General features: G+C 42.7%; 1 protein-coding gene across 2 annotated transcripts in view; it reads right to left on the reverse strand.

Annotated features, from left to right (window-relative positions):
* Positions 1 to 254: 254 nt before the first annotated feature.
* WIPF3 (WAS/WASL interacting protein family member 3) overlaps positions 255 to 24,828 on the reverse strand; it is a 57,688-nt gene continuing 33,114 nt past the window's right edge. For both annotated transcript variants that reach the window (XM_074945717.1, XM_074945718.1), the window contains exons 3-8: positions 13,851 to 13,983; positions 12,636 to 12,764; positions 7,194 to 7,910; positions 5,227 to 5,382; positions 4,161 to 4,262; positions 255 to 3,213 (exon numbers count right to left, since the gene is read on the reverse strand). In XM_074945717.1, coding sequence (XP_074801818.1) covers positions 3,173 to 3,213; positions 4,161 to 4,262; positions 5,227 to 5,382; positions 7,194 to 7,910; positions 12,636 to 12,764; positions 13,851 to 13,983 — 1,278 coding nt within the window. In that variant the 3' untranslated portion in view covers positions 255 to 3,172. The remainder of the gene's footprint in view (positions 3,214 to 4,160; positions 4,263 to 5,226; positions 5,383 to 7,193; positions 7,911 to 12,635; positions 12,765 to 13,850; positions 13,984 to 24,828) is intronic.

Consider the following 24,828-nt stretch of genomic DNA (forward strand, 5'->3'; position numbering starts at 1 on the left):
GACAGAGTCGGGGGCCAGAACCAGGGGCTGAAGCCCTGCCAGGGCTGCATGGCTGGATCTTTTTGGGGGGAGAGGGAGTGGGAATCAGTACCTGCCACCCTATGGTTGGAGCCCAGGGCTGCATGGCCAGGCTCCTGAAGTTCCAGCACTGGAGCCTGCTGCCCAAAACCCCTTCTCCCAAGGTGGGTCCATCTCCATTTAATGCACACAAGTTAAAGTACAAAGGAGGAACTAATCTACAAAGACACTTTATTGTTTTACAAATCCTTATAAAATATTTGTTGCACAGTATTACAGGGTCCAGTACAGATGAGAATAGGCAAGAAATCATACTCCACATTTGCTTTTAATGCACAATGCCAATAATACTGTAGCAGACTACTATTCCTGAATAGCCTCGTATTAGACTTTCTGTAAGAAAAGATGCAATGCCCATGTTGATGCCTACCTAAATTTGACTATTATATTTTATATGCTCAAGCACTGTTAACTATTGTAATTACAATACTGGTGACAGCATTTATTTTTCCAATATGTCACACACACAGGCAAACTATTTATTAAGAGATCAGTACAGGCAAGAAAAAAAGCCAGAAAGGGGTTACGTTTCAGAAGCCCTATGGTGCTGCTGCATTCTACAGCTGGAAAAATTGTTCTTCCAGGAGATAATTCAGTGGCTCCAGAACCTCACTCTGTACTTCCTCTATCCCATCAGACTCAGGGCCAGATTCACTGCTGTGGTCCGTGGCTCCAGCAATGCAAAGTAGCTGTCAAATTGCTAGAGTTCACTGATGAATCTGGTCCCAAGCCCTTGGGGGGGTGGTAGTATATTAAGCATAAGTAGGTATCTGCAGCCCACTTATCCATCCATGAATGATTCCACACACAGTTACCTTCTTTTTGTTGACCAGTCAGGCATCGTGTGAACAACTTCCCCACCCCCAATTGTTCACAGCAGAGTTGCTGGGATCTTCTTTACCTGATGTCCTTAAAGTCCAGCTAGTTACAAGGACATGACCACTTCTGCCTTCCTTAGTATTTAGGTGGTGGTGCAAGGCTACTAGCTAACTTTGCAGAGAAAGGCACTATCTAGAGATAGAAGAACTACACCCCTAAACTGGATTTAACATACCTGCTAGATTTGCAATTTGGGATGCTGCAGAGTTTATGCAAATAAGGCTTTAATTTCATATGCATATTTGAATAGTCATAATGCCATCAGCTTTCCCCAGCCCACACCATCAAATCTAGCCATCCTCCTAAAATCTACCCTGCTCTGGCTCCATATTTGAGTTTCCTCCCTTGGAGATCACTACCACCTCTGCTAACCTAGGGAGGGGTCCAGGTTGTCTCCTCCCCACAAGGTCTGTACTGAAATGGAAGCCAGAATCTTGATCCCTTTCTAGCCTACCAGGGAGTGTTTCCTACCTCCCTTCTCTGATCTGCAGCCTGCTGCTCCCCCTCCTGGCTACTGCTTGCAAAATCAGTTCTGTTTAGCTAAGCAGCCATTGCTCCCCTGGAATGAAGAGGATTAATGAGAAGCTGCCTGCCAGAGTGCAGAACCTCTGGAATGATTTCAGGCACCCCCACACTCCTGGGCTCTTGAAAAACAAGAGATTAAAGCTACTTTGTGGGAACTCAGGACCAGGGTCCTGAAATTGAGTCTCCAAGGGAAACAACACGTGAATTAAAAGACTGATTGAAGCACTCTTAACCTGGCCATTTTTATTGTATAACTTTAAGCCAATCAGAGACAAGCCAACCTATGGATGCACCTGCAAGGAAATGTCTGATTTCCAGTGAGGTAATTAAGGTAACCTGCATGAGCTCACCACCCTGTCAGCTATCCTGGCAACTGGCAGAAAGGGGAGGAGAGTTTTTGGCACCTGTGGCAAACTGAGGTATCTTGGGAATCAATCTGCAGTTCCAGACTGCAGCCCTTCACAGCTCGCATTGAGTATTGGGTGAAAAGAGCTGCATGGAGCATATAAATGAAGGAGGACTTCTGGCAATTGCCTGCAGAGCTGTTCAAAGGAGATTGGTGAGAATGAGCAATACCAGTTGTCGTCTTTCTAGTATTTAGCTATTAAATGCTTCTTTAGCTAACGGGAGAGGGGCACATTGGGGATTATGGGGGGTGAGGGAATGACACTGTCTAGAAAGCCTGTCAGACAAGTGGCAGGTGGGCTCCTGGCTAGCAGCAGCAATAAGCAGTATTTAAAGAGAAAATCTATACTGTACAAAAGGGTCCCATGTTAGCGACATGATGGTCCAGCTGTGCCCTTGTACACACACATGCTGGCAAATGCATTCATCCCAGTTTTGCTTTCTGACCGAGGAGAAACACTTTGGAAAAGCTTTGCCTTATTTGCTAATGCATGACAATGCTGTTAGGCAGTCCAGCCCAGGTAGTCATGTTCCAGCTCATTCCCTTCTGACAGGTACACCCACTAGCAAACCTGAGAGAGAGTAGCGTACTGCGTGCAGTGGTGTCCGCAGCCCCTTTTTCCTGCCTCTATATATATGTTTGACCAATAGATCCCTGTAATTATGGACCCCTCTTTGGTAATACTGAGGAAGAGGCCATTTTGCAGTGGGTTGCGGGGGGGGAGGGAGGGGTGGTAGGTAGGAAACAGGCAGCAAAGTAACTTACAATGAGATTATAAAGTCATGCCAAAAAACATACAATATATAGAGTATCTTATTTTCAGATAGCTAATTGAAAACTCCTGTAAATACAATTAGAGCTCTCTGGGGGAATACTAAAAATATTTAAAAGGTGAGGAAGAAAAATATGAGTAATGCATGGAATACTGTTTGAGATGACAGCTTGATGATGATTTGAATGAGAATTACATAATGACCACTACTAAAGAATTTAAATCTCATGGTGCTTGGTTTTAAAAATTCCTGAAGTAAACAACAATCATTTAAAAGCCTGTGCCAGCACTCTCCTCTATTGCCATACGATGACTAGGCTAGTTCAGAGAATGCATAATTAAAGTATTTTCTTTTTTCCAGTTAAAAATATCAGATCAGTGATGCTGCATCATTTGATTGTTAAAATATAATCTCTACTCATTTAAACAAAACCTCCTCTGTTTCATAGATTATCTTATCATCTTCACCCTCCTGTGTAGTTCTGCACCAGAGATCTGTTAGAGGGATCTTCTCATCTCACATGTGTTCTTAGTGGAGGATTTGTAGGGGTATCTGTAAGATACATAGGATACCATCTATTACAGGATGTCCATTGTTTCTGTATATGCTTACAGTACATCATGCAATGCCCCTGTGTAGAAACTGGAACCAGTCTAAGAAAAGTAGTGCCAGCATGAAGATTTCGGGGGTAGGGAGTTGTCTAACATAACACAGAACCCATGGGATCTATACAAATAGTAGCTTGGACGGTTAGGATAGGAACTTGTGTGATTTTATTTATCTATTTTTAAAATGCCTATTTTCAAAGCTGGGTGGGTGAAGTTGTGCTCCCAAAACACAGTGATATGATTTTCAAAGGCTGAGCATCTGTATCTCCCAGCGTATTGGTGCTTCTGAGAATCTGTCATTCTTATCTAGGTGCCAAAATAGAGAGTTAGGACACAACTTTAAGCACTCAGGTTTGAAATCTTGGAACTGTTGTTTATATTCGTATATAGTGATTACAGGTTCAGTATTAAACCACAGGTTTCAGAGTAACAGCCGTGTTAGTCTGTATTCGCAAAAAGAAAAGGAGGACTTGTGGCACCTTAGAGACTAAATGTTAGTCTCTTAAACCACAGTTCATTTCTGACATCACCTGTTCATGAACACGTTAAGGCTGAGTCAAGACCATGCTAAGTCTGTTTACATAATATTTTTAACTTAAGAGCTTCCTACTTAATGTAATGAATACAATTAAACTGGTGGCATGTCAGCACACGTTACTGTTTGGTCTTTTTCTAGAAACATTTTATAACGAAAGACAATGAATCCTATCTTTGGGATTCATTATAACAGTAACACTGAAAGTATATCATGATATCCTAGCAACTCAATCATAATTTAATGCTAAATTGTTGCCCAGTGTTACTTTATTTATATTCACATTGACATTTTTAACTATGTTGGAAAAACAGCTTTAATCCTGTCATGCTTGTACAAGATTTTTCAATACTTACCTCTAGATGCCTTGCTGGGATAAATTCTCTGAAATGGCTTGAATTCATCAGGAGGGGGGAATTCTTCCACAGAATGAAAAGTAAACTTAGACTCAAACTCATCTGGAGAATTAAAAAAAAAAGTTGTCTATTACCTGGAAAATAAACTCTGGTCACCATTAACAAAGCTGGGTTACCACTGGAAGAAAATTGATGAGGCAGTTAACTATTACAGTTGAAGTGCCTGACTGATATCCCAGTGATGTTTACAGTGGTTCATGCTGTGGAAAAACTCCATCTTAAGTGGGATTATCTGGTTAATCACCCCTTTTACGTTCACAACTGCACCATCCCAATACTAATCATATAACATGCCTCTGGCAATCACAGCAATTTTTTATGATGTTAGAACCAGGGCCGTCCTGAAGGGGGTGCGGAGCCTGGGGCAGAAGTGACGAATCAGTCACTTCTGGGACTGACCACGCTGGCCAATCGCGCCGGCCTGCAGGGCCCCCAAAGCGCAGGGCCCGGAGCGGTCGCCCCGATTTGCCATACCCTAGGGACGGCTCTGGTTAGGACAGTGTTTGATGTATTCTGACCTGGCTTTAGAGTAATGAAGCAGCTAGAAACAAAGATAAGACCAAACAGCCAACTCACCAAACCACAAAAAAGTGTCCTTGGGAACCTCTGTCCTATAGAATTTAATGGGGATGAAACCACTAGGCTTCTGTAGATATTACTCTAAACCCAATATAATTTAATAGAAAGTTATTACTTTTGTATAGCATTTTGCACTGTCCTGTAGAATTTTATAGCAGGTGTCTACTTTTCTATTCTATCAGATAGTCCAAAAACCTAATGAGAAGTTATAAACTTTGTTGTTGTATAAGGCTCTTCTACAGAGGAACACTACAGAGCATCTCTCTATCTCTAGTTATACTGCTTTTTCACAGTGGACTTCATGCACCCTGGACTTTCACAGTTACTGTAAGATTTGTGAGAGGTTTTTGGTAGGATGTATATTTATCAGGCTTTTGTGTAGAAATCTTTCAAGTATAGCAAAGAGGTATAATTTAGAAAATATTACCAAGGATGTGCATGTTTCCATTTCTGTGCTGCGGAAAGGGCTCACGTGCAGCTGGCCAGGATGAAACTTGGGTATATGGACACTTGCTTGTAAGCTCAGTTGATGGTGATCTTGCTGGAGGCAGCGGAGGCGGAATTAACTTTCCAGTGTGGCTTACTTAAAAAGAAGCAGACACCACAAAGATACAGTAATGGATGAATGAGTTCTTAAGACATTCTTTTGAAAAATGAACTGATTGGACTTTAGACCAGACACAATGTTTAGTTCAAAGCCAAATGGCACCATGGTAGGAGGTTACTTTATAGCTGTCACGTTAGAATCACTACAGCAGTAATGCTTGGATCTATTCTATACTCATCACTATCTCCGAATACCTGACCCATTATATTTAAAAGGTGTTTCCCTTAGCTTTAAAAAAAATATAGCCAATTAATTGCGCTCTCTACACGTCGATATGTAAGGTTCAGCCCATACCCTTTAGCTGGTTTTTATTATGGGGAGCTGCATATTTCTCAATCTCACAAACCCAATTTCATATTTTTTCCAACTGGCACTTCTGGTCTACAAGCAGCTGGATTTCCAGATGCAGTCTGCCCCTCTCCACCTGTATCCTCTCAGTCTGCCTGTATATCTGTCCCCAATCCCTGTTGCAATGATGCATTTGGTCTAGATGGAACATGGAGGATGTTTCTATCAACCTCTTCCCTGCTTCTCTCCAAGGAGTTGGTTCTAAGATTTCTCCTGGGCTGGTTTTTGTTTGTGAACCTGAACTATGATTCCTCTTCCTCATCAGAATACAGCAAGTTGATTAGCTTTGCCTTTGTCCACTCTTCAGTGTTGAGCTGCCTTTCTCTACCTAGCGCAACTAGCTGCCTTCTCTTGAGTTGTTCATAACTCATTTTCCTGTCTCTCTCTTCACTGTTCCTTTCCCATAAACACTATGTGACTTTTCTCTGTGCTTTGCCCTTCTACACTTCTTTCACTGCTGTTGGCACTTATGGAAATTCACACAGTCATAGATCACACACACTGCCCCCTATGTGTCACAGTTTCAGGGTAACTGCTCCTGTACTCCCCCTCCAGGGTCCACAAAGGGCACCCCCTTTAGGGTTCCAGTTCTCTGCTGTCACCTCCCCAGAGCAGAAACCTGCCTTTCACTCTGCAGACCAGGGATTTTATGCCTGCACAGCTCCCTGCTTTACACGGGGATATCTTCAGCAAGCCAGACTGCTAAAAAAGGCCAGTACCTGTGCTTTGCTTTCTTTCAGAGGGCCATGATCAGTGTATTTTCCACAGTTATAAGCAATCACATTTATTGTTGAGGTAAAAGCATTACAGAGAAAACAACAAAACAATAAAAATTTACATGCATGCTAAAAAGCCTACCAAGAGATCATCCCCAACTCCAAACTAGGGCTCTGGTAGGTTTTAGTCTTTCAAAACCTACAACTAGGTTTTCCCCATGGTTAGAAGTTCATCTATCTTATATCCAGAACCCAGTCCGGACAGATCAGATTTTTTTTGTTTTGTTTTTTTAAATACAGCTCAGGCCCTTGATCCTGGCCTTCTGTAACAGGTAGTCAGCAGACAATGACCCTCTCCATAAGGGCTTAGCTTCAAAAAGCTGGGTTTTTGCATAAATCTCTCCCAAGGGATTCCCCAGGAAATCCACTTAATACTTATTGTCCTAAAGTTGGTTCCAACCTGCTGCACCGCTCAGCTCTCAGGAAGAGAAAGCCAAGCACTGACTAGTTTTCTCAGCAGTGTAGGAGACAGACCCACAGCAGGAGCAACTGCTCTCACAGAGTTCCCAGTGATCTATGCTCCCAGGTTCAGAGATCCTCTCTACATGTGGGGCCTAGATCCTGCTGCTCCAGACATCCTGTCTTCTGCCACCGTAGCTCGCAGACGAGGGTTGTATTTTTCTGTAGACTTGTGTAGTTTGAAAACTCATTTTCAAAACCTACCTGCACCTCTGCCTTGTCTCTTCTTCTGCACTGCTGCAGCTGGCTGAGGGAAGGGTGGGGCAGGAGGGAGAGGCATGGACTGAATACCAGGTTTTTGGAACAAGAAGTGTGGAGATTTGGGGGGCAGTGTGGGTGGAATGTCATGGCTGTTCACAGCACTGTTAAAGGTAGGGGAGGGTGGCAGCGGCAAGGATCCCCTTGATGAAGAAGGAGTAGGAGGCAGTGGTGGTGGAGGCGGGGGAGGAGTTGGAGGTGGATAATCCCTCAAATCAGGCTGTGGGGCAGAACTGCAATAAAAGTCAGTTCTAACTGGCAATCCACAAGGCGGTGCCAGGGGCAGGGGAGGAGGTGGCAGGTATGAAGCTGTTGCTTGAACCTTGGCGGGCTTGTCACTCGGAGGAGGAGGTGGTGGTGGAGGAGGAACCACCAAATTCGGGGGTGACACTTTTGCAGGTTTTTCCAGAGGAGAGGGAAGAGGTGGAGGAGGTGGGAAAACAAGGGAAGGTTTGCTGGAAACTGGCGGAGGTGGGGGAGGGGCAGGCATGCTGGGCCGAGCTGGTCCTGCTCGTGGCCCACTGGGTAGGTCCGATGGGTGTGCTGCTCTTGGACAATCAAGTGGACTTGAAACATTACTGCTTGCTTTGGCATTGCCATTCAATGGGGCTGGAGACTTTGGAGGAGGCACTCGTACTCCAGGCAGCTGCCCAGCCTTGCCAGCTGGAAAACAAAACCACAAGCCTCAAGGTAGATCATGAAAGACCAACACAAACATGGTATCAAATCGTCAGATAAAAACAGCGCAAAAAAGGAGCTGGTCCTATTTGCCCAATAAAACTTTTACTGAAATACTGCAAGGGATTTGACACTCTTCCCCATCACACAAATGTTGTAAATAGTATTTCTGCAATGGACAATCTCTAACTTGAGGGGGGTCGAGAAGGCAGCATGTTTCAGGGGATTGGACTGGGACTCAGACCTCTGCCACTGGCCTCCTGGGTGACAGTGGGCAAGTCACTTCATTTCTTTGCCTCAGTTTCCCCATGTAACAGGAAGTGTGCCCATTCTCTGCAGAGGAGTGAGCTTCTGTGTAAGCAATCTGTTTGAAGACTTACCTTTCTGTAGCCCATAGAGTTAGATTAAAGGCATTTTATTTAGCAATAATGCAAGAAACCTATAGGCCTATACCCTGTAAGACATTAACTTAAGTAGCTAGCATAAGGCTTTGAGGCCTCTGAGACTTAGCATAAGTGAGTTGCTTAACAGCAACCCTAAGCTACTGGGGAACCAGGAGTGGGTTACTTAGGGGATTTTTGCTACAAGCTTGTATAAAATACCAGGTAACTACAGGAAATCAAACTGATACCAGCTTTGGATATTTTAGGACTGGAACATCTGGGAATACATAACCATGAACTTGCCTTGGCAACAAATTGATGTAAATGATAAGTTGGGATCATTAATATACTAACCCACAGAATAAAGACACCAACATTATTAGAGTGAGAGAGCTAGTTATGGATAAAGGAGGCCAGGCATTAATATGATTATTCATGACAGCCAACAGACACTATAATAGGCCAAACCACCATGTATGCCTCAAGATCTTGACCACTGAACTTGATTGGTATGCCAGAGGTAGGGTAGGACCCTTGTGGATCACCACTAGGTCTCCATGAGAGGTATGACAGTATGTGCAAAGGACATCAGCCTGATTTTACACTATAGCTACTATCTCATTTGGTTTGGAACATTTTTTTTTTTTTTTTACTAATCGTGCTAATAAAAGTATTTAAAGCTTTGCTCTGCCCTCAGTGTTTGTGTTGCCTTTGGGCGCATCGGGGTTCCCACCAGACACTAAACTTAAGCTGACTTCTGTTCCACCTGATTCTGGGACTATAACCTTTCAAACCTCAAAAGTTTAACCAGTGTCTAGCTGGAAACTCGTAACAGGGAATATTATCAATAACCACACAATAAATCAGGTAACACTTTCCCATGCCGTGGAAAGCCCCAGGGACAAAGACATCCAGCCTGTTAGTGCTAGGTGGAGAGAAGGCTTTTGGTTCCCCTTTGTCTCTGTGGCTAGCGTACTACCATGGTGTTATCTGACCAGACTAAAAGAGGAATGAAAAGCAGGGCCCTTCTCATGGTGCTTGGCTCTAGGCCATTTAGATGGAATTTCAGCCACTTAGGAGCAAGGCTGTTCCTTCAAACCAGTCACATCTGTCAGTGCTGTGGCCCACTGCAGATTGGACTGCAATAGTCCCCCTTTCAGTCTGGCTAGTAAGAGAAATAGCCATGGAGTCCATGATTGCTGCAGACAGTGGTTGAGAGGCTTGGAATGAAACACACACACACACCAGCCAGACTGGGTTGCAGGGCTTTGCTACAAGAGACACTTGTTCATTTTCCTCTTAACATTCTCCAGTTTATCAGCCATTTTAGTACTCCATTATATGAGAGCCTGACAAACCTGAGGGGAAAAACTACTCTAGGGAAAATTTTGGAGATCATAAGTGACAGCTCACGACACAGGCTTTCCACTCTGCACAAGGTAGAATGAGATGGAGACAGACAAGTGCCTTTAAAACTGCATGCTGTATTGGGTACTAACCCACATGCTGTTCTTAAGGTTGCTCATGCCTGCTCCTGCGTGGTATAAGCACTGGGGACTGACTTGGTTCACTCAAAGTAGCACTTTTAGAATATTCCACGTAGTCTGCCTTTTACAATGGCCAATAAAAAATGCAGGTGTTATTCCAATTCTGCTCTCTCAGCCTCTGAAGGCGGGTGATGCACATCATGGTTTCTTAACTCTGACAGGGAGGTCCCAGATTCATCAGTTTGCAAATCTGGCTGCAGAGCTAATGTTATAAACCAAATTCTCAAAAACACCAACTCTGATACAATACCTTCCTTGCTTGCTGATCCAGCTGTGTCCCAAACTTCAATCATACTGGGAAAATCCTTCTCCATCAGTGGATGGAGAAGACACAATAGGCCACAGAACCAATGTGGTTCCAATGCGGCAAATGTGCACACTTCACTTCCTGCACGCTGTGCAGATGTGCTCTGTGAAGGATCCCTCCATCCCATGGATTTTCAGGGTGGGCCATAACAAAATGGCTGGCTCCATAACTTTGTGGCTGTTTCAGCCACATACACAAGGGATATGTGGACACAGCAGGCACACAGGATGCTGAGTGTCTGAGCCTACATTAGTTCCGAAAGAGCAACTCCACCATTTTGGCACCCACAGCTGCCTTCAGTGATTAGGAAGCAGTTCTGTGACAAGCCCATTTACTATTTCAAAAGGTCCATCTATCAAGCAAGCATTTATTTTCCATTGATAAAAGGCAATATATGTGTCTGCTGACTACCTGTTACAGAAGGCCAGGATCAAAGGGCCTGAATCCATAGCTCCCCTAAACTTACACACACAGCTCCTAAGCGAGAAAGATCAGTTTCAGTTCTAATTAACTGTCCCAAGACATTTTCACTTAATTGAGTGATTAGTTAATTGACACATTTTCAAATAATTCAACTAATATTTTCCCCAGAGCTTCATATTACTAACACAATGCATCCAGAATGTGTTACTGATCTTGGTCCAGCATATTGCAAAACTATCAGAGGAAATAGAATAAAATTAATGTTTTCATGCTCAGGTTTTAATTTTAATTTTTAACTCCTGTCTCTAGGTCCAGCTAGGAAATCTCATAAAACACTTGTTCGTTTTCATTCCTGGTTCAGAAATGTTTGTCTCCTGACTGCCACAGGAAATTGAGACAATTTTGTGGTTTGTATTGGGGGAGGGGGAGAAATCAATTTAGTAGTGGCTTAACCAATCACACAGTGACAATTTCAATTCCATATCACAGAGAGAGAATGGAGTAAATGGAGACATGAAGCCCATTATCTGTGAAGATGACCTTTCTATAACCTATGGTGATAGCCTGTCACAACTGGGTAACCAGATACTGAAAGCCAACTCCTCTTATACCTGGAGAAACAGGTCTATATAAAAGCCACTAGAAAAGTGACTGGGGAAGTTCTGCAGGTTCTAGTTTCAATTTCTAAGTTCTTGTTTTAAAAGCATCAGGTGAATAATTCAATGTACACGAAGATACAGTGTATGTTATCTGCCCTTGCAGTTATGCCAAGATTGGGGTGACTAAAAGTGAACACAGGTGTTGAAACCAAGCAACCTTCTAGACTCATTTCTTAGCTCACTTCTAATACCGATCTCTTAGGCACCATCGAGACTAGGGCCATTTTTCAAAGTTTCCCATCTTTACCAACAGCAGTTCAGCTGCACTAGTGTTAACAAGCTTGGGGTCTACTGTGCCTTAAAAGCAACTGCTCTGAGGAGGTACATACAGCAGTGGCAGTAACAGGCTCTCTGTCTACACTACTAGTATCCCTGGAGCTACATGGATCTCAAAAACAGTGGGAAATTTTTGGAAAATTCCTCCTGTGAAGACAGGGCCTTAGCGTTCATTAACTCCCACAAATTACCAATATAACAAAATTATAATTAATACTTGCTATAGATTACAAAACATTAACAAGAGCACAACTAAAGCATAGCTCTCACTCCTTTAGTGTCACCACCTTCAGCGCTCACACCACTTCCCCCCACACACTTTTTTTTTTTTTTTTTTACACACACACAGTTACTGTGTCATGTCTTACTTGGGGCTTCCTTACAAACATACATTCACAGGCGTTACACACCCAAGTAGTTCTGTTTAAATCAATGGGACTACTCACGTGATCAAGGGGGATGGAGATTTAGTTCCTTGGACCCCAGTCCAGCATAACACTTAAACATGTGCCTAAGTAAGTATGAAAGTAGCCCCATTCAAGTCAATGTGAAAGCCCATACGCTTAAAATTAGGTAGTTGCTTACGGCTGAAATGTTCATAAAAAAATGACTTAGATGCCCAAGTCCCATTGACTAAGGGCACTTAGTGAGATCATCAAAAGTGCCTATTGACATCAATGGGAGCTAGGTGTATAGGCACTTTTGAAAATCCCACTAGGCACCTAAATACCTTTGAAAGTCTGGCTTTAAGTAATTTGTTGGATCAAGGTCTAACTCTTTGTAAGCTCCAGAGGGCAGGGATTTTTATTATGTGCCTCTAAAGCAATCTGCACATCTGTAGTGCAGTAGATTTGAGGAACTGGATTAGAAGCATAGAGTATCTCTATATTAGGCAATTTTTCTTATCATTGGTCTTGAGGGTTAACTATTTAGCGTTTAAGGGCAGAGGCACAGACAAGGGGGATTCAGGTGCACATAAAGGTGTATTAGTTTGGTGCCAAAATAAATCAAAGGTTTAAAAAAAAAAAATCACAAAAGCTACATGGAGTGTCTTTATTTCACATTACAATCCCAGTTTCATTAGTCTGTTCTTTCCTACAGAAAAGTGTCCTTACCCATCATGTCTCTTTGGCCAACTGGTTTCAGCATGGGAAAGCCACCTGCAAACAAGCCCCCCAATGATGGCTGAGCACCACTTTTGCTGGTTGCTGGTCCACCTCCATCTCTGTTAGGTCCTCTGGGTTCTGTTACAAGGAGAGGAGTTTATAGATGTTTTGTTGTCTACATTCAGGCTTTTCAAAGGGCTAACACCAGCCTCTGATTTTGTTGTTTTAACATATACAGCCAAGAAAGTTACTGAGGATGCAAGAGAGACAACTTTACTATTTAACCAACATCTTAGAGCACAGCACCTTCTCGTGCCTCAATAATGCTAGGACATTTTAGTCTCGTATTCAGCCATCATTTTGTGATGAGCTGTTAAACTATCATTTAGTTCAGATTTTAATCTTTCATACAATTCTGAAGAGTAGCTGACAGTGACAGAAGTCACTTGTAATCTCTTAAGAAAGCACGGTTTTCACTGGTTCCAGCTGATCTGCACATCAGTTCCCCGGTGGATCAGCTGGGTATCCAGCACTGATTAAAGCTGTCACACATGTGTAAGACTCTTTCCTTCAGTGTTAGAAACATCTGGCAACCTGCCAACAGTTACTCAGAAGCCTGGAAGTGGTTTGTGAGAGAATGGAATGACCCACAGGTATCTCTAGATACCTCTAGAACTATTTTTTTACCTTTTAAATTTAAAATCAGCTTTCCAGGGGTAATATAATAAAAATAATATATTTGTAGCTAAATGGAAACCTGTGCTAGGCAGCCAATAAATGTTCTTGTTTCAGAGTAGCTCTGCTTCTAGGATTTATCAGATAAATAAAACAAAAACATGGAAGGAAAAAAGGTCTCCTAATTTTTCCCACAGTCAACAAATTCTCTTCTCAACATTCTCATTTAGAATGTAAGCTCTTCTGGGGAGGGGTGTAAATTCAATTTTGACAGTGAAATGTCTAGTGTAGTGCACTTATGTTGCTATAAAGTGCTAAATGACAAATCTAGAACCTATGATTTAAAGTGGATTCTAAATTTGGCAAATCAAGCCCTCCCCTCAGTAGTTGTCCATACTCAAGTTGGCCTTAAGACAAACATAAGGCCGTGACTAATTTTGCAGACCCTTAGTCATACAAGTGGTCCAATTGGCTTCTACAGGACTACTCAGGCGAAGAGATTGGCAGGCCTGGGCCCCTTTCTCAGAGTTGACAAAGCCGCACACTTACTTTCAATCTGTGGTGCACTTCGGTCACTGATTTGGGTAACTTTCCTTAAGTGAGTCCCTCGCTGAATATCTGCTAGTAATGCACTTCGATCTTTTTGATCTTCCTTTCTGAGCTTTGGGGGCTCTGTACTTGCCTGTTGAAGATAACAATATTAGACAGTGAGGCAAAAGCTGAGAAAGGAAGCACAAAATAAACTTTAATAGAGTAAATCCAGAGTGAAGCAAGCATCTCAGGCAGTTATCTTGAAATCTCTATTACTGTGCCTTAAATTATTGGAATTAACACAACTGTCTTCAGACACACAAAAGCTAGGAAATTGCAAGTTAAAGGGGGCTCTACTAGCACTGTTTAATTTCATCTGAAGAAAACAAGGGACCTACTTTCATTTCAATCTGACCTTCTGGCAAATGAGCTACCAATGTTCCTAGAAGTGCCAGGCCTGCCCGCCTCCTTCCCCCATCCTGTAATTCTAACACTGAGGGCACATAGGTCTTTTGATTTTTACCTACAATGCTTTATGAAAGGAAGATTTCATAAGCAATTTGAGAACACAATTTTTTCCTGTATTTCTCCTTCCTCGTTAAAAAAGACCATTTAATCGTAAGCATTGCAACCTGCAATACTGATATGATCACATTACTATATAGCATCTTGTGTTTAATCTTGATGATATCATAATTCAGACATTTCAACTGGGGTTTAAGTGCCTCTGTGTTAGGGAATTGTATAGATTTAAACAGTTTAAATAGATTGCTTTAAAAATCAATGTAGCTAAATAAACAATATTCTAGTGTGTTCAAGGCCTATAAGCGTAAAGACGAGCAGTTGTCTCGGTATGACCACACTAATATAAAATCTTGGGTTTGTTCTTGAATATGAGACTCTCCAGAATAAAAAAAAGCAGAAATCTGTTCTTATTTCAGATGTCTGACAATTTGGTTTTTCTTCAAACAGGTAAAAAAGGACAAAGTGGAAATGTCCAAAGCCCGTGGGTGGGTGGCACTGGATTGTCCTCCAATATGAGAATCTTCAACTCAGCGCAAGTCCTTATAGCCAAGTCCAGAGCAAGTTATTATAGCCAAGTTATCCCTCCAAAACAGAAACACACAAGACCCTTTTCTTTAGCAGCCTATTATTGCTCCACTTTAACTTTATACTTACTCTGGCTCAAACATCTCACTCTCTTAAAAAATACTATCTGAGAATTGTGAAGATGGAAAACAGGATTGAAAATTTTTAGAATCCACTATATGATCAGAATTTTTACCCAGCTAATTTAATTGATACTTACATTTTATTGCCTATTTTTATCCTATTTTTATCCTATTATTATCCTAAATTATCCTATTTTTATCCTATTTTTATCCACTATGCTTTAAAAAATAATAATCTGGATTTGCAAATATGTCCACTAGGTGGCACTCTTAGGTGACAGTAATGCCTATTACATTCCTGCCATCTGATGTAAAAACTCCGCAATAACCTTGTGACCGATACTGTGACCATATATTCTTCAAAAGGGCATTGAAAAAATATAGTCATTCCTAGATAGTTCCCTAATTTACATAACAGTTCTGCTTTCCCACATGCTTAAAACAAAGTTTAAACGTACAAGCAATACACAATTCTGGTTATCAAGGCACTGAAAGGCTGACTGATATAAGCAATGTTATAGGGTACATACCAGTTGGAATTTATTTCCAGTCACTTTTTCCTCAACTATTCACAATACTTACTATGACAAATGGACGAACCATAACTGGAGCAAATATATCTTGCCTGTATCAAAAGCTTTTCACCAGTATCTTCAAACTTTCTTCTCCCCACTCCCACTAATAATTTAGCTGTAGCTAGTCAATTAGGATCTAAAGCTACTTGTTCAAGACTGTTAGGTTTAAAATTAGATCCAACAGCTGTGTTTTTGTTTCTGGGTTCATGTGTCCACATATTATGCCAGCTGTCCGCTCTGCCTGCCTGCTCCATTCTTATGAGCAGATAGGGTATTGGAATATTGTTTGTATTTCAGTACACAATCTGTAGTAGATTAAATTGGTCACAATGATCTCTGACACAGTGTCCCTCTAATATAAACTGCTAAATTCCCTTTAGAGATGTGTGTGTGTGTGTGTGTGTGTGTGTGTGTGTGTCACTACACAAAGAGGGAATACTTCATTTTGCAAATATAAAATGTATTGTAGGATAGAACTGTAGGAATCTTCACTTCAAACACTCCCCCTCACACTCCTGTAGTTTTAGATCCTCATATTGTACATTTATATATAATTTTCATGGCCAGAGCGGTTGATCTGTCTGCTGATTGATTATGCTGTGGAACAGCTTGATATGGATTATCTTTTTGCATTACAAGGTCAAGACAGTATGGGAGTAGCAGTGTTGCTTGGCTGCACACCTGTGAGAACTCTAAGGATTTCTTGTTTGCAGCATTGCCCACACCTACGCTGTGTGTGACATTTTAATAGTGCCAGTGAGTGCTGGTACCCTTTAGCACAAGTATCCCAATCAGGGCAGAAATATGAATATACTCCAGTAAGGAAACCTGCTCCAACTGATTAGCTGCAGACAGACTTTTCAAGCATCATCTCTTGGGTACTGCACAGATATCTGTTAAGGAAGAAGAATTAGCCAGGGATTCACTGTCATTTATACAGAACAAATAAATAAATAATTGGGTAAGCTGGTACAGCCAGAAGACAGAAATGAACTCTTCATTGGGGTTAGACCTTCAATCTTAAAAATATACACAGAAGTGTCTTGAGCAAGAAGACAAATACATTTTCCTTGGCACTCACAGGGGGGAGCAGAGATGCAGCACGAAGGGTATCATTCTTACAAAGTGCTTCTCTACACTAATGGGGCAGATACATTTACAGAATAGGAAATGTCTCAGTCCTTCACTGAAAATCAAAAGGGAAGCAGACAAGAATGTGAAGATCGTTTGTTTTACTAAATGCCAGAGATGCCTAAGGTAACACAGAATGAAATTAAATTGGTTAGTTCTCATTTCCTTGGTAACCATCAGGTTATTGCTCTATTATTTCACACAAAAGAATGTCGTGTTAAATAATTTGTTACAGAAATAGAATAAGTCACATGTGCAGTAGCCTCAATTTAAAGAAATGCTTTATTTTTCACCTCACTGAGTTTCACCATACTTTTCCCTTACATATCATAGAACTGGAAGGGACCTCAAGAGGTCATCTAGTCCAGTTCCCTGCACTCAAGGCAGGACTGAGTATTATCTAGACCATTCCTGACAGGTGTTTGTCCAACCTGCTCTTAAAAATCCCCAATGATGGAGATTCCACAACCTCCCTAGGCAATTTATTCCAGTGCTTAACCACTCTGACAGTTGGGAAGTTTTTCCTAATGTCCAACCTAAACCGCCAAGGCTGCAATTTAATGTCCTATGTTATGCCACCTAAACTTAAGCTGGTAAGTGGAGGCCATGTTGTTTCTGCATTGACAGACACTATTCATGCTGTTATTTTAAATCCCTTTGTTATAGAGGCTTTCCTACCTACTGTACCAAGCACCCCAACATTCATATCCCAAAAATTCTTTATTGCTGGATATTACATAGGATGTAGCACATCCGATCAGACCATTGGTTCACATCCATATACTATGGCAGAAGCCAATACTGGAAACTTCAGATGATCCTCCCTGTGTAGATGTAATATATACTTAGACTTTTGTAAGGCTGTACCACTTTCTGTTTCAAACAATTACCAGTATACAATATCAATAAAGCACACATTAAATGGGCTAAGAACTGCCTGAGCTCAAAAAAAAAACTCAAATGGGGGAGTTTCTAGCAGGGTTCCCCGGGGATTTGTATTAAGACTAATGCTATTCAACATTTGAGGACTTCAATAGCTCAGACATAGGTGAGAGGTTTTTCGCAGGAGTGGGTGGGTGAGATTCTGTGGCCTGTGTTGTGCAGGAGGTCAGACTAGATGATCATAATGGTCCCTTCTGACCTTAGTATCTATGAATCTATTTTCATCAATGATCTGAAAGTAAATATAAAATCACTACTGACAAAATTTGCAGATGACACAAAGATTAGTGGAATGGTGAATAATAAAGATGACAGGGCAGTCATACAGAGCGATCTGGACTGCATAGTAAGCTGGGCCCTTCAAAACAAAATGCGTTTTAATACAGCCCAATGTTAAGTGATTGGATTGTATTAACCTAGGAACAAGGAATCCAGGTCATCCGCGAAGAACAGGTGACTGCAGGGGTGGCAGGTTTGTAGAAATTTTGGTGGTGCCCAGAACCTGCCCCCCCCCCAAAAAAAACCCTCTGCCCCCCACCTGCCTAAGGCTCTGGGAGGGAGTTTGGGTGGGGGGAAGAGGTCTGGGGTGCAGGCCCTGGGCTGGGGATTAGGGTGCAGGAGGGGATGAGGGGTGTAGGCTCTGAGAGGGAGTTTGGGGGCAGGAGGGGGTCTGGGGGAGGGGGTGCAGGGGTGAGGGCTGTGGGGCTGAGGATGAGAGCTTTGGGGTATGGGAGGGGCTCAGGGCTGGGGCAGAGGATTAGGGTGCAGGGGGATGAGAGCTGGGGCTGAGGGGTTTGGGGCGTGGAGGGGCTCAGGGCTGGGGCAGAGGATTAGGGTGCGGGGGGATGAGGGCTGGGGTTGAGGGGTTTGGGGCGTGGAGGGGCTCAGGGCTGGGGCAGAGGGGTTTGGGGCATTGGAGAGGCTCAGGGCTAGGACGGAAGGGTAGGGTAAGGGCAGCCTGCCTTGCCATTTGTGAATGGGGGGCACTAGGACCCTGCGGCAGCAGTTGATGTGGGGAGCGGCAGAGTCAGCGTGAGCTGCAGGCTCCAGGGCTCGGGGAGGTGAGCGGGGGCAGCAAGTGGGGGTCAGGGGACATTCAGGGGAGGTGCAGGGGGACGTCAGGCAGGGCCAGGAGAGAGACCTGGCCCCAAACATTGGCGGAGTCAGGCCCCCGGGCCCTGAGTATTGCTGGAGCCTGGGCACCACGAGTGTATATAACTGGAGCCTGGGTGACTGTATCCTGGAAAGCAGTGCCTCTGAAAAGGATTTAAGTCATAGCAGACAAGCAGTTCAACATGAGTGCCCAGTGCGATGCTGTGACAAAAAAAAGGGGCTAATGCAACCCTTGGATGTAGAAACAGGGGAGTAGCAAGTCAGAGCAGGGAGATGACTGGTGAGAACGATAATGCATACAGTTCAGGTGTCCACAAGCTATAAAAAGATATTGAATAAGTGGACAGGGGGGCAAAAAAAAGCTGCCACAAATAAAAGGTTTGAGAGCTAGAGAAAAATCTCTTACACTGAGAGACTTAAAGAGATCAACCTGTTTAAGCTTATCAGAAAGAAGACTGAGCTATCACTTGATTACAGTGTATAAGTAATCTCACTGGGAGAAAATACCAGACATTAAAGGGCTCTTTAATTTAGTGGAGAAAGGCATAATAAGAACTAGGGCTGTCAAGCGATTAAAAAAATTAAATCACAATTAATCATGTGATTAATTGCACTATTAAATAATAATAGAATACCATTTATTTAAATGTGTGGATATTTTCTACATTTTCTAATACAAAGTGTACAGTGCTCACTTTATATTTATTTCTGATTACAAATATCTGCACTGTAAAAACAAAATAGTATTTTTCAATTCACCTAATAAGATGAAAGAAGTAGAGCATGAGGCTGACCACAAATGAAGTTAGAAGACGGAATTTTGAGGGACTTAAGAAGACTAAATCCTCCCATGCTGACTCTTTCTGAAGGAAGATTTCCAAGGGCCTATTCATGATGGGAGTCTACTTGTGTGCCACCACAGCTACACCATAGCCATGTGAATCATCTTCTCTCTCTCTTTACAAGATGGATGAGAATATTGTCTTCTCACAGGGGTGTGCTCAGCATAAATACTTGAGAGGTGCTCAGATTCCATAGTTATTTAAGAGTAAAAGGCATTTAGCTGTTTGAAAGATTCTACCAGTTATGGTAATATTAGTTATTTTTTAAAGACGAAAATTGTGCTAGTATTTTTAAAACTTTACGGGTGCCGTGTTGCCACCTCCGAGACATGGAAAAAACAGACACAGTCCTCCCCCCTAGAGGGATCCCATCAGTCTGACCCTCCTCTTCTCCCCTCAGGTGCCCCCACACCAGTATCCTAACCCTGTCTGCTCCCCTCATACAGGAAGTGGTGCAGGTGGAGGACTAAAGGCAGTTCAAGGCCTCTTTGCCTCTTACCTTTTCCCAGGAGCCTCAGTCCTCAAGGGAGCCCCCTTCCAGGAGCCCCTGATACCCTCATCCCAGTCCCTGCTCCTGACCCTTCTCTGCTGGTGAGCCTCAGGTCTGTCCCTCTTCCCAATCCCCAGTGCTGAGAGGAGCTACTGCAGCTTCAGCTGAGGGCCTGGCCTGCAGAGTGGGACCCAGGTGCTGTGCCAGTATGCACCCTTCTTAGTCACATGGCATGTGTGTGCAAGAAGTTACACGCTGCATGGACACTGTCACATGTGTTTATTGCAGTTTACAGAGAGAACATTAGTGCCAGTGGGAAAAAAGAGCACATTTTCACCAGCAGCTGGCAAGACACTACAAAAACAGGCCAGTCTGGTTAAAAACAGGCGGGTGGCAACCCTACCATGGTACCTAGAAAGAGGAATTCCTTCTTGACTCAGGTGGGTATTCGGGTTGGGCTGGGTACTTTCACTCTGTTGATTCTGAAATGCATTCTTGATCTAATTCCCACAGCAATTCAGGGTAGAGTTGTTAATAAACAAGTGAACAGTACAGCAAAAACATATCTGCAGCCTAGGCAGCCTGTGACAGAGAGCTGGGCAACAGCAGCTGTACCAGCACTCCGATCACTGGATCACTAATAATATCATCACCCCAGAGTACATCTGAGGGGCAAAGCTGTGCCTTACTGATAGATTGGGGATGAGAAGGAGAGAGCTATTAGGCTAATTAACCCACTAGCCCAGAAAGTAGAAAAGCCTCAGGAAGGAAGTGCTCAGTAGGGGGAGCCAGGAGAGATCTTTCAGGGGAAAGATACTGTCTGTCTCCGCCCCTTGGCTAAGTGAGCTAAGGACTGTACGCTATTGTAAATACAGAGCTGCACAAGTTTGTCAAGATGGTGGGAAAGAATATTGTAAATCAATTGCACAAGCTGTTTGACCAGGAGAAGCTCTGATAGGTTTGCGGCTAGAAGAGAGACAGGAGAAGGCTGACACACAGCTGTGGATGTCAGAGTGGCACTAAGCACTCCTGTACTTACACACTGCTGTAATAGTCTTTGTACAAAATATGCCTTGTGAGGTATCATTTGAAAACTAATAACTCCCTGATCATTCATATTCTTGTGTGATGTATGCATACCACGTCTGTTAAGAGTTCTGAACATCTCTCACAGGCTTGGCCTTTAGGGCTTTTCTGTTTTAAATTAACAGGATTAAAGACGTCTGGAAAATGGATTAGTTTAATGCACTTAGAGTTCACACACAGATATATACAAAGAAAAATAAAGGAAAACAAATCTAATATATAGATAACTTATGTTCAAAATGTGCCCGTCCCCTCTCTTTCAGTAGGCATTGTACAAATCAAAATGCAGGTGGAAAGCACATTCAATGTACACTTTTCTGACAAAATGGTTTATTGGGTCTGTTAGTCTAACGCCAACAGACCCTGGTCGTCAGTGGGTGGGATCGAACCTGGGACCTCTGGAGCTTAGTGCCTGAGCCTCTACTGCATGAGCTAAAAGCTATATGGCTGTTAGCTAAGGCTGTAGAGCAAACTCATTAATCTCTCTGTAAGTGGTCTCAGTGCCACTAGATAGCACAGGGTGCCACTAGATAGCACAGGGTGCCACACTCAGAAGGTGTGTCGGTTACATACTTCCCCTAGCTGAGGAAACACGTCCCAAGCTTCACAGACTTCCCAGTTGAAATCCCAGACGAGCCTCCACTTGAAATGCTGACAGAACCTGGTCATCGGCAGGCGGGATCAAACCTGGGACTTCTGGAGCAAAATACATGAGCCTCTATTGCATGAGCTAAAAGCCAGATGGCACTTAGCCAAGGCTGTAGAGCAGACTCATTAATCCCTAAGTGGTCTCAGTGCCACTAGATGGGACACAACACCACACCCAGGAGGTATGTGGGTTACATTAGGACATCAGCACTGTATCACTTTATTGTGCTGACCTAAACAGAACCTGAATCAGCATGGCCAGGCCAAGGTGCTTTCTCCTTCACCTTGACCTTCCTCTACAATAGTAAAGAGGAGATAGGGACTACTATTAATTTTAACTTGCAGCTATGTCTAGAAACAGGATTTTCTAGCACTAACTGCACTTGATGATAGGGACTTGCTTTTTGTAAGACCCACGTATTCCACAAGATCCTTAAATGTCAATGGACCCGGTTCTCACTGCCCTGCACCTTGTGTAATCATTCACACAGTGCACCGCAGGTGTAAAACACTACCAAATCAGAATGGTAGTATTTTGCATACTCTTTACAGAATTGTAAATGACTACACAATTGGAAAGCAGTGGAGTGCAGGAGCTTAGCAGGAGTCAGAACTAGATAGAAGATTTATATGGGTAAGGAGAACATCTAGCATTACAACAATAAAAAAACCCAAAACACATGATTTGGAAGCCATATACATACTCCACCCCTCCCACCCTTGAGGTCACAAGTCAACTTCTAATTAATGAGGATCAAGAAGAAACTTTGCTTATGTTTTCTGGATCAGAAAGAAGGCCCTGAGTCAGTCTGTATAGAAAAAACCCTTTCTTTGTCTGTTGGTCTCCGGAAACCCAAGTTTAAACCAATATATGCTAGCCTCCCCAAGGGTAGAGGTGTTTACAACCTGAGTGATTCTCCTTAATCACCACTCAGAGCTCTTAGTTCCAGTCAGAGCGGTGGCAACCCTCCCCCCTGGAGTTGCATACAATCCTTGGCACACAGCAATATATAAACTTAACACAATATGGTCCCCAAAGATACTGCAAGTGGTTGCAATATCCCATCACAGTAGCTATGGTGGGAAACTGTCTGCAGCTGGACCCCAGCACTCATTTCCATCATCACTCCTACCGCCGCCGCCACCACCACCAGCACACACCAATCCAGTTAGTGAAATCAGCCCTGGGTGAGGGGGCTTGGACTTTAGTCCTCGTCGTCTCCCCCCACCCGCCAGGGTGGTGGGGCTCAGGCTGGCTCAGGCTTTGGTTCTCCTCTAATGAGGTCATGTAGTAATTTTTGTTGTCAGAAGGGGGTCCCAGTGCAATGAAGTTTGAGAACCCCAATCTAAATCCATGTTTAGTTAACTGAACAGAAGTTATATGGATTTTTCAGAAGTGCCGAGCCGCTTTTATTTACTGAGGTGCCTAACTTTCTGGCATCCAAATTTGATCAGGCTGGTGTACACTTTTGTGTCAAGTTCTCTTTCTACAGAGCAGGCTTTCAAACCATTTCGGACACACAATCACACAGGGCACCAAGGTGGGTGGCAATGTGAACTCTGCAGTATGGTCAATCTGAAATCCTCCAAAACCATGAGTCAGCCCGCCTCCCACTCCCCCCCCCCCCAAAAAAAAAAATCACAAGATTGGCTTAAACATCTCATGATTTTTAAAAAATAAATATTAAGGTTTTTATATTTGCCTTTTGATTTCACATTATCAAGCTTTTCGCCACACCTATGAGGGCTAGCATTGCCCCCCCGCAAAAGCTGAGATTCTCATGTAATGACATAATTCCAGGAGATGAGACTTTAAGAAAAATGCCAAATATCACAAGACTCAAAATAAAGTCACGAGAGTTGGCAACACTGACTCTGTATTTGTCTAGCACCTAGGGCTCCTGGTCCATAACGAGGGTTCCTCTGTACTACAGTAATACAAGTAAATAATAACAGCATCTCTGACCTCCTACAGGCATCATAATTTAATCTAGGCCTGCTCTAAAGAAACTATATGATTCACCTTGTCTGGCTACCTACGCAAACACATTTCAAAGGTTTTAAATGACCTTTTGTATCCATGAAAAACTCTAATCAGTTTAAGACTAGGAAAAAATGAACATCTTTTCAGTTTCTTGTAACATCACATTCCAGCAATGTACAGAAGTTTAACTCACGGCATTGTGTGGGATTTTTTTTTAAAACTAAAAGGTTGTAAGAATAGTACTAATTGACTGATTGAAATCTATTGCAAATTCCACCAGTCACAATTTGCACCTGAGTATGTGTATGTATCGCAGATGGCCTAGTGGTATTTCAGTGAGTTACACTCAGCAAAGTCATGCAAAAGTCATATGGATGAAAAACTTACGGCCATTCTAGTTTGGAATGTTTTCTACTAAAGTCAGATGTTAAGCACAATGGAGATTATTATAAAAACAGCCTTGCACAGAACACAACTGCTTAAATGAAGTGTGCTTCCTAGCAACAAAGTCAGCATGATCCTAGTTAACTCACCATTCTAGAGTATTATCATCTACAGATATATGCAGTACATGTCCTTGTACCAGTGCAGACAGAAATAAATTGAGCAATGTTATCTTGGCATGGTTTTATCTTCGTATTCATATTGCCCCACTGAAGCTACAAATACAGAAGGTTATATATAAAGATTACAGTTTCATGTGGCTTGAGCTGTAACAGTTCAACATGACTACAAAAGTACCATTCCTTTCAAGCCAGCCTCTTCCACTATTTAAAAAAAAAAAAAAATCAAATAATTAGGTATCTACAAATACCCCGATTATTTGAGCAGTTACAGCCTGTATGGTGACAACAATGTCTACAAGAAGATCATCTCCAACTACACTTGTATCAGACAGCGCAATGGGCTACATACTCAAGACACAGAGAGAGCAAGTTTTCTTTATTACCCAAGGCGAGGCAAATTGAAATCCACACACAAGCAGCCAGGGGAAAAAAAGCAAGATAACCCCT

This window comes from Natator depressus, chromosome 2, assembly GCF_965152275.1.
Source record: "Natator depressus isolate rNatDep1 chromosome 2, rNatDep2.hap1, whole genome shotgun sequence".
Taxonomy (NCBI): domain Eukaryota; kingdom Metazoa; phylum Chordata; order Testudines; family Cheloniidae; genus Natator; species Natator depressus.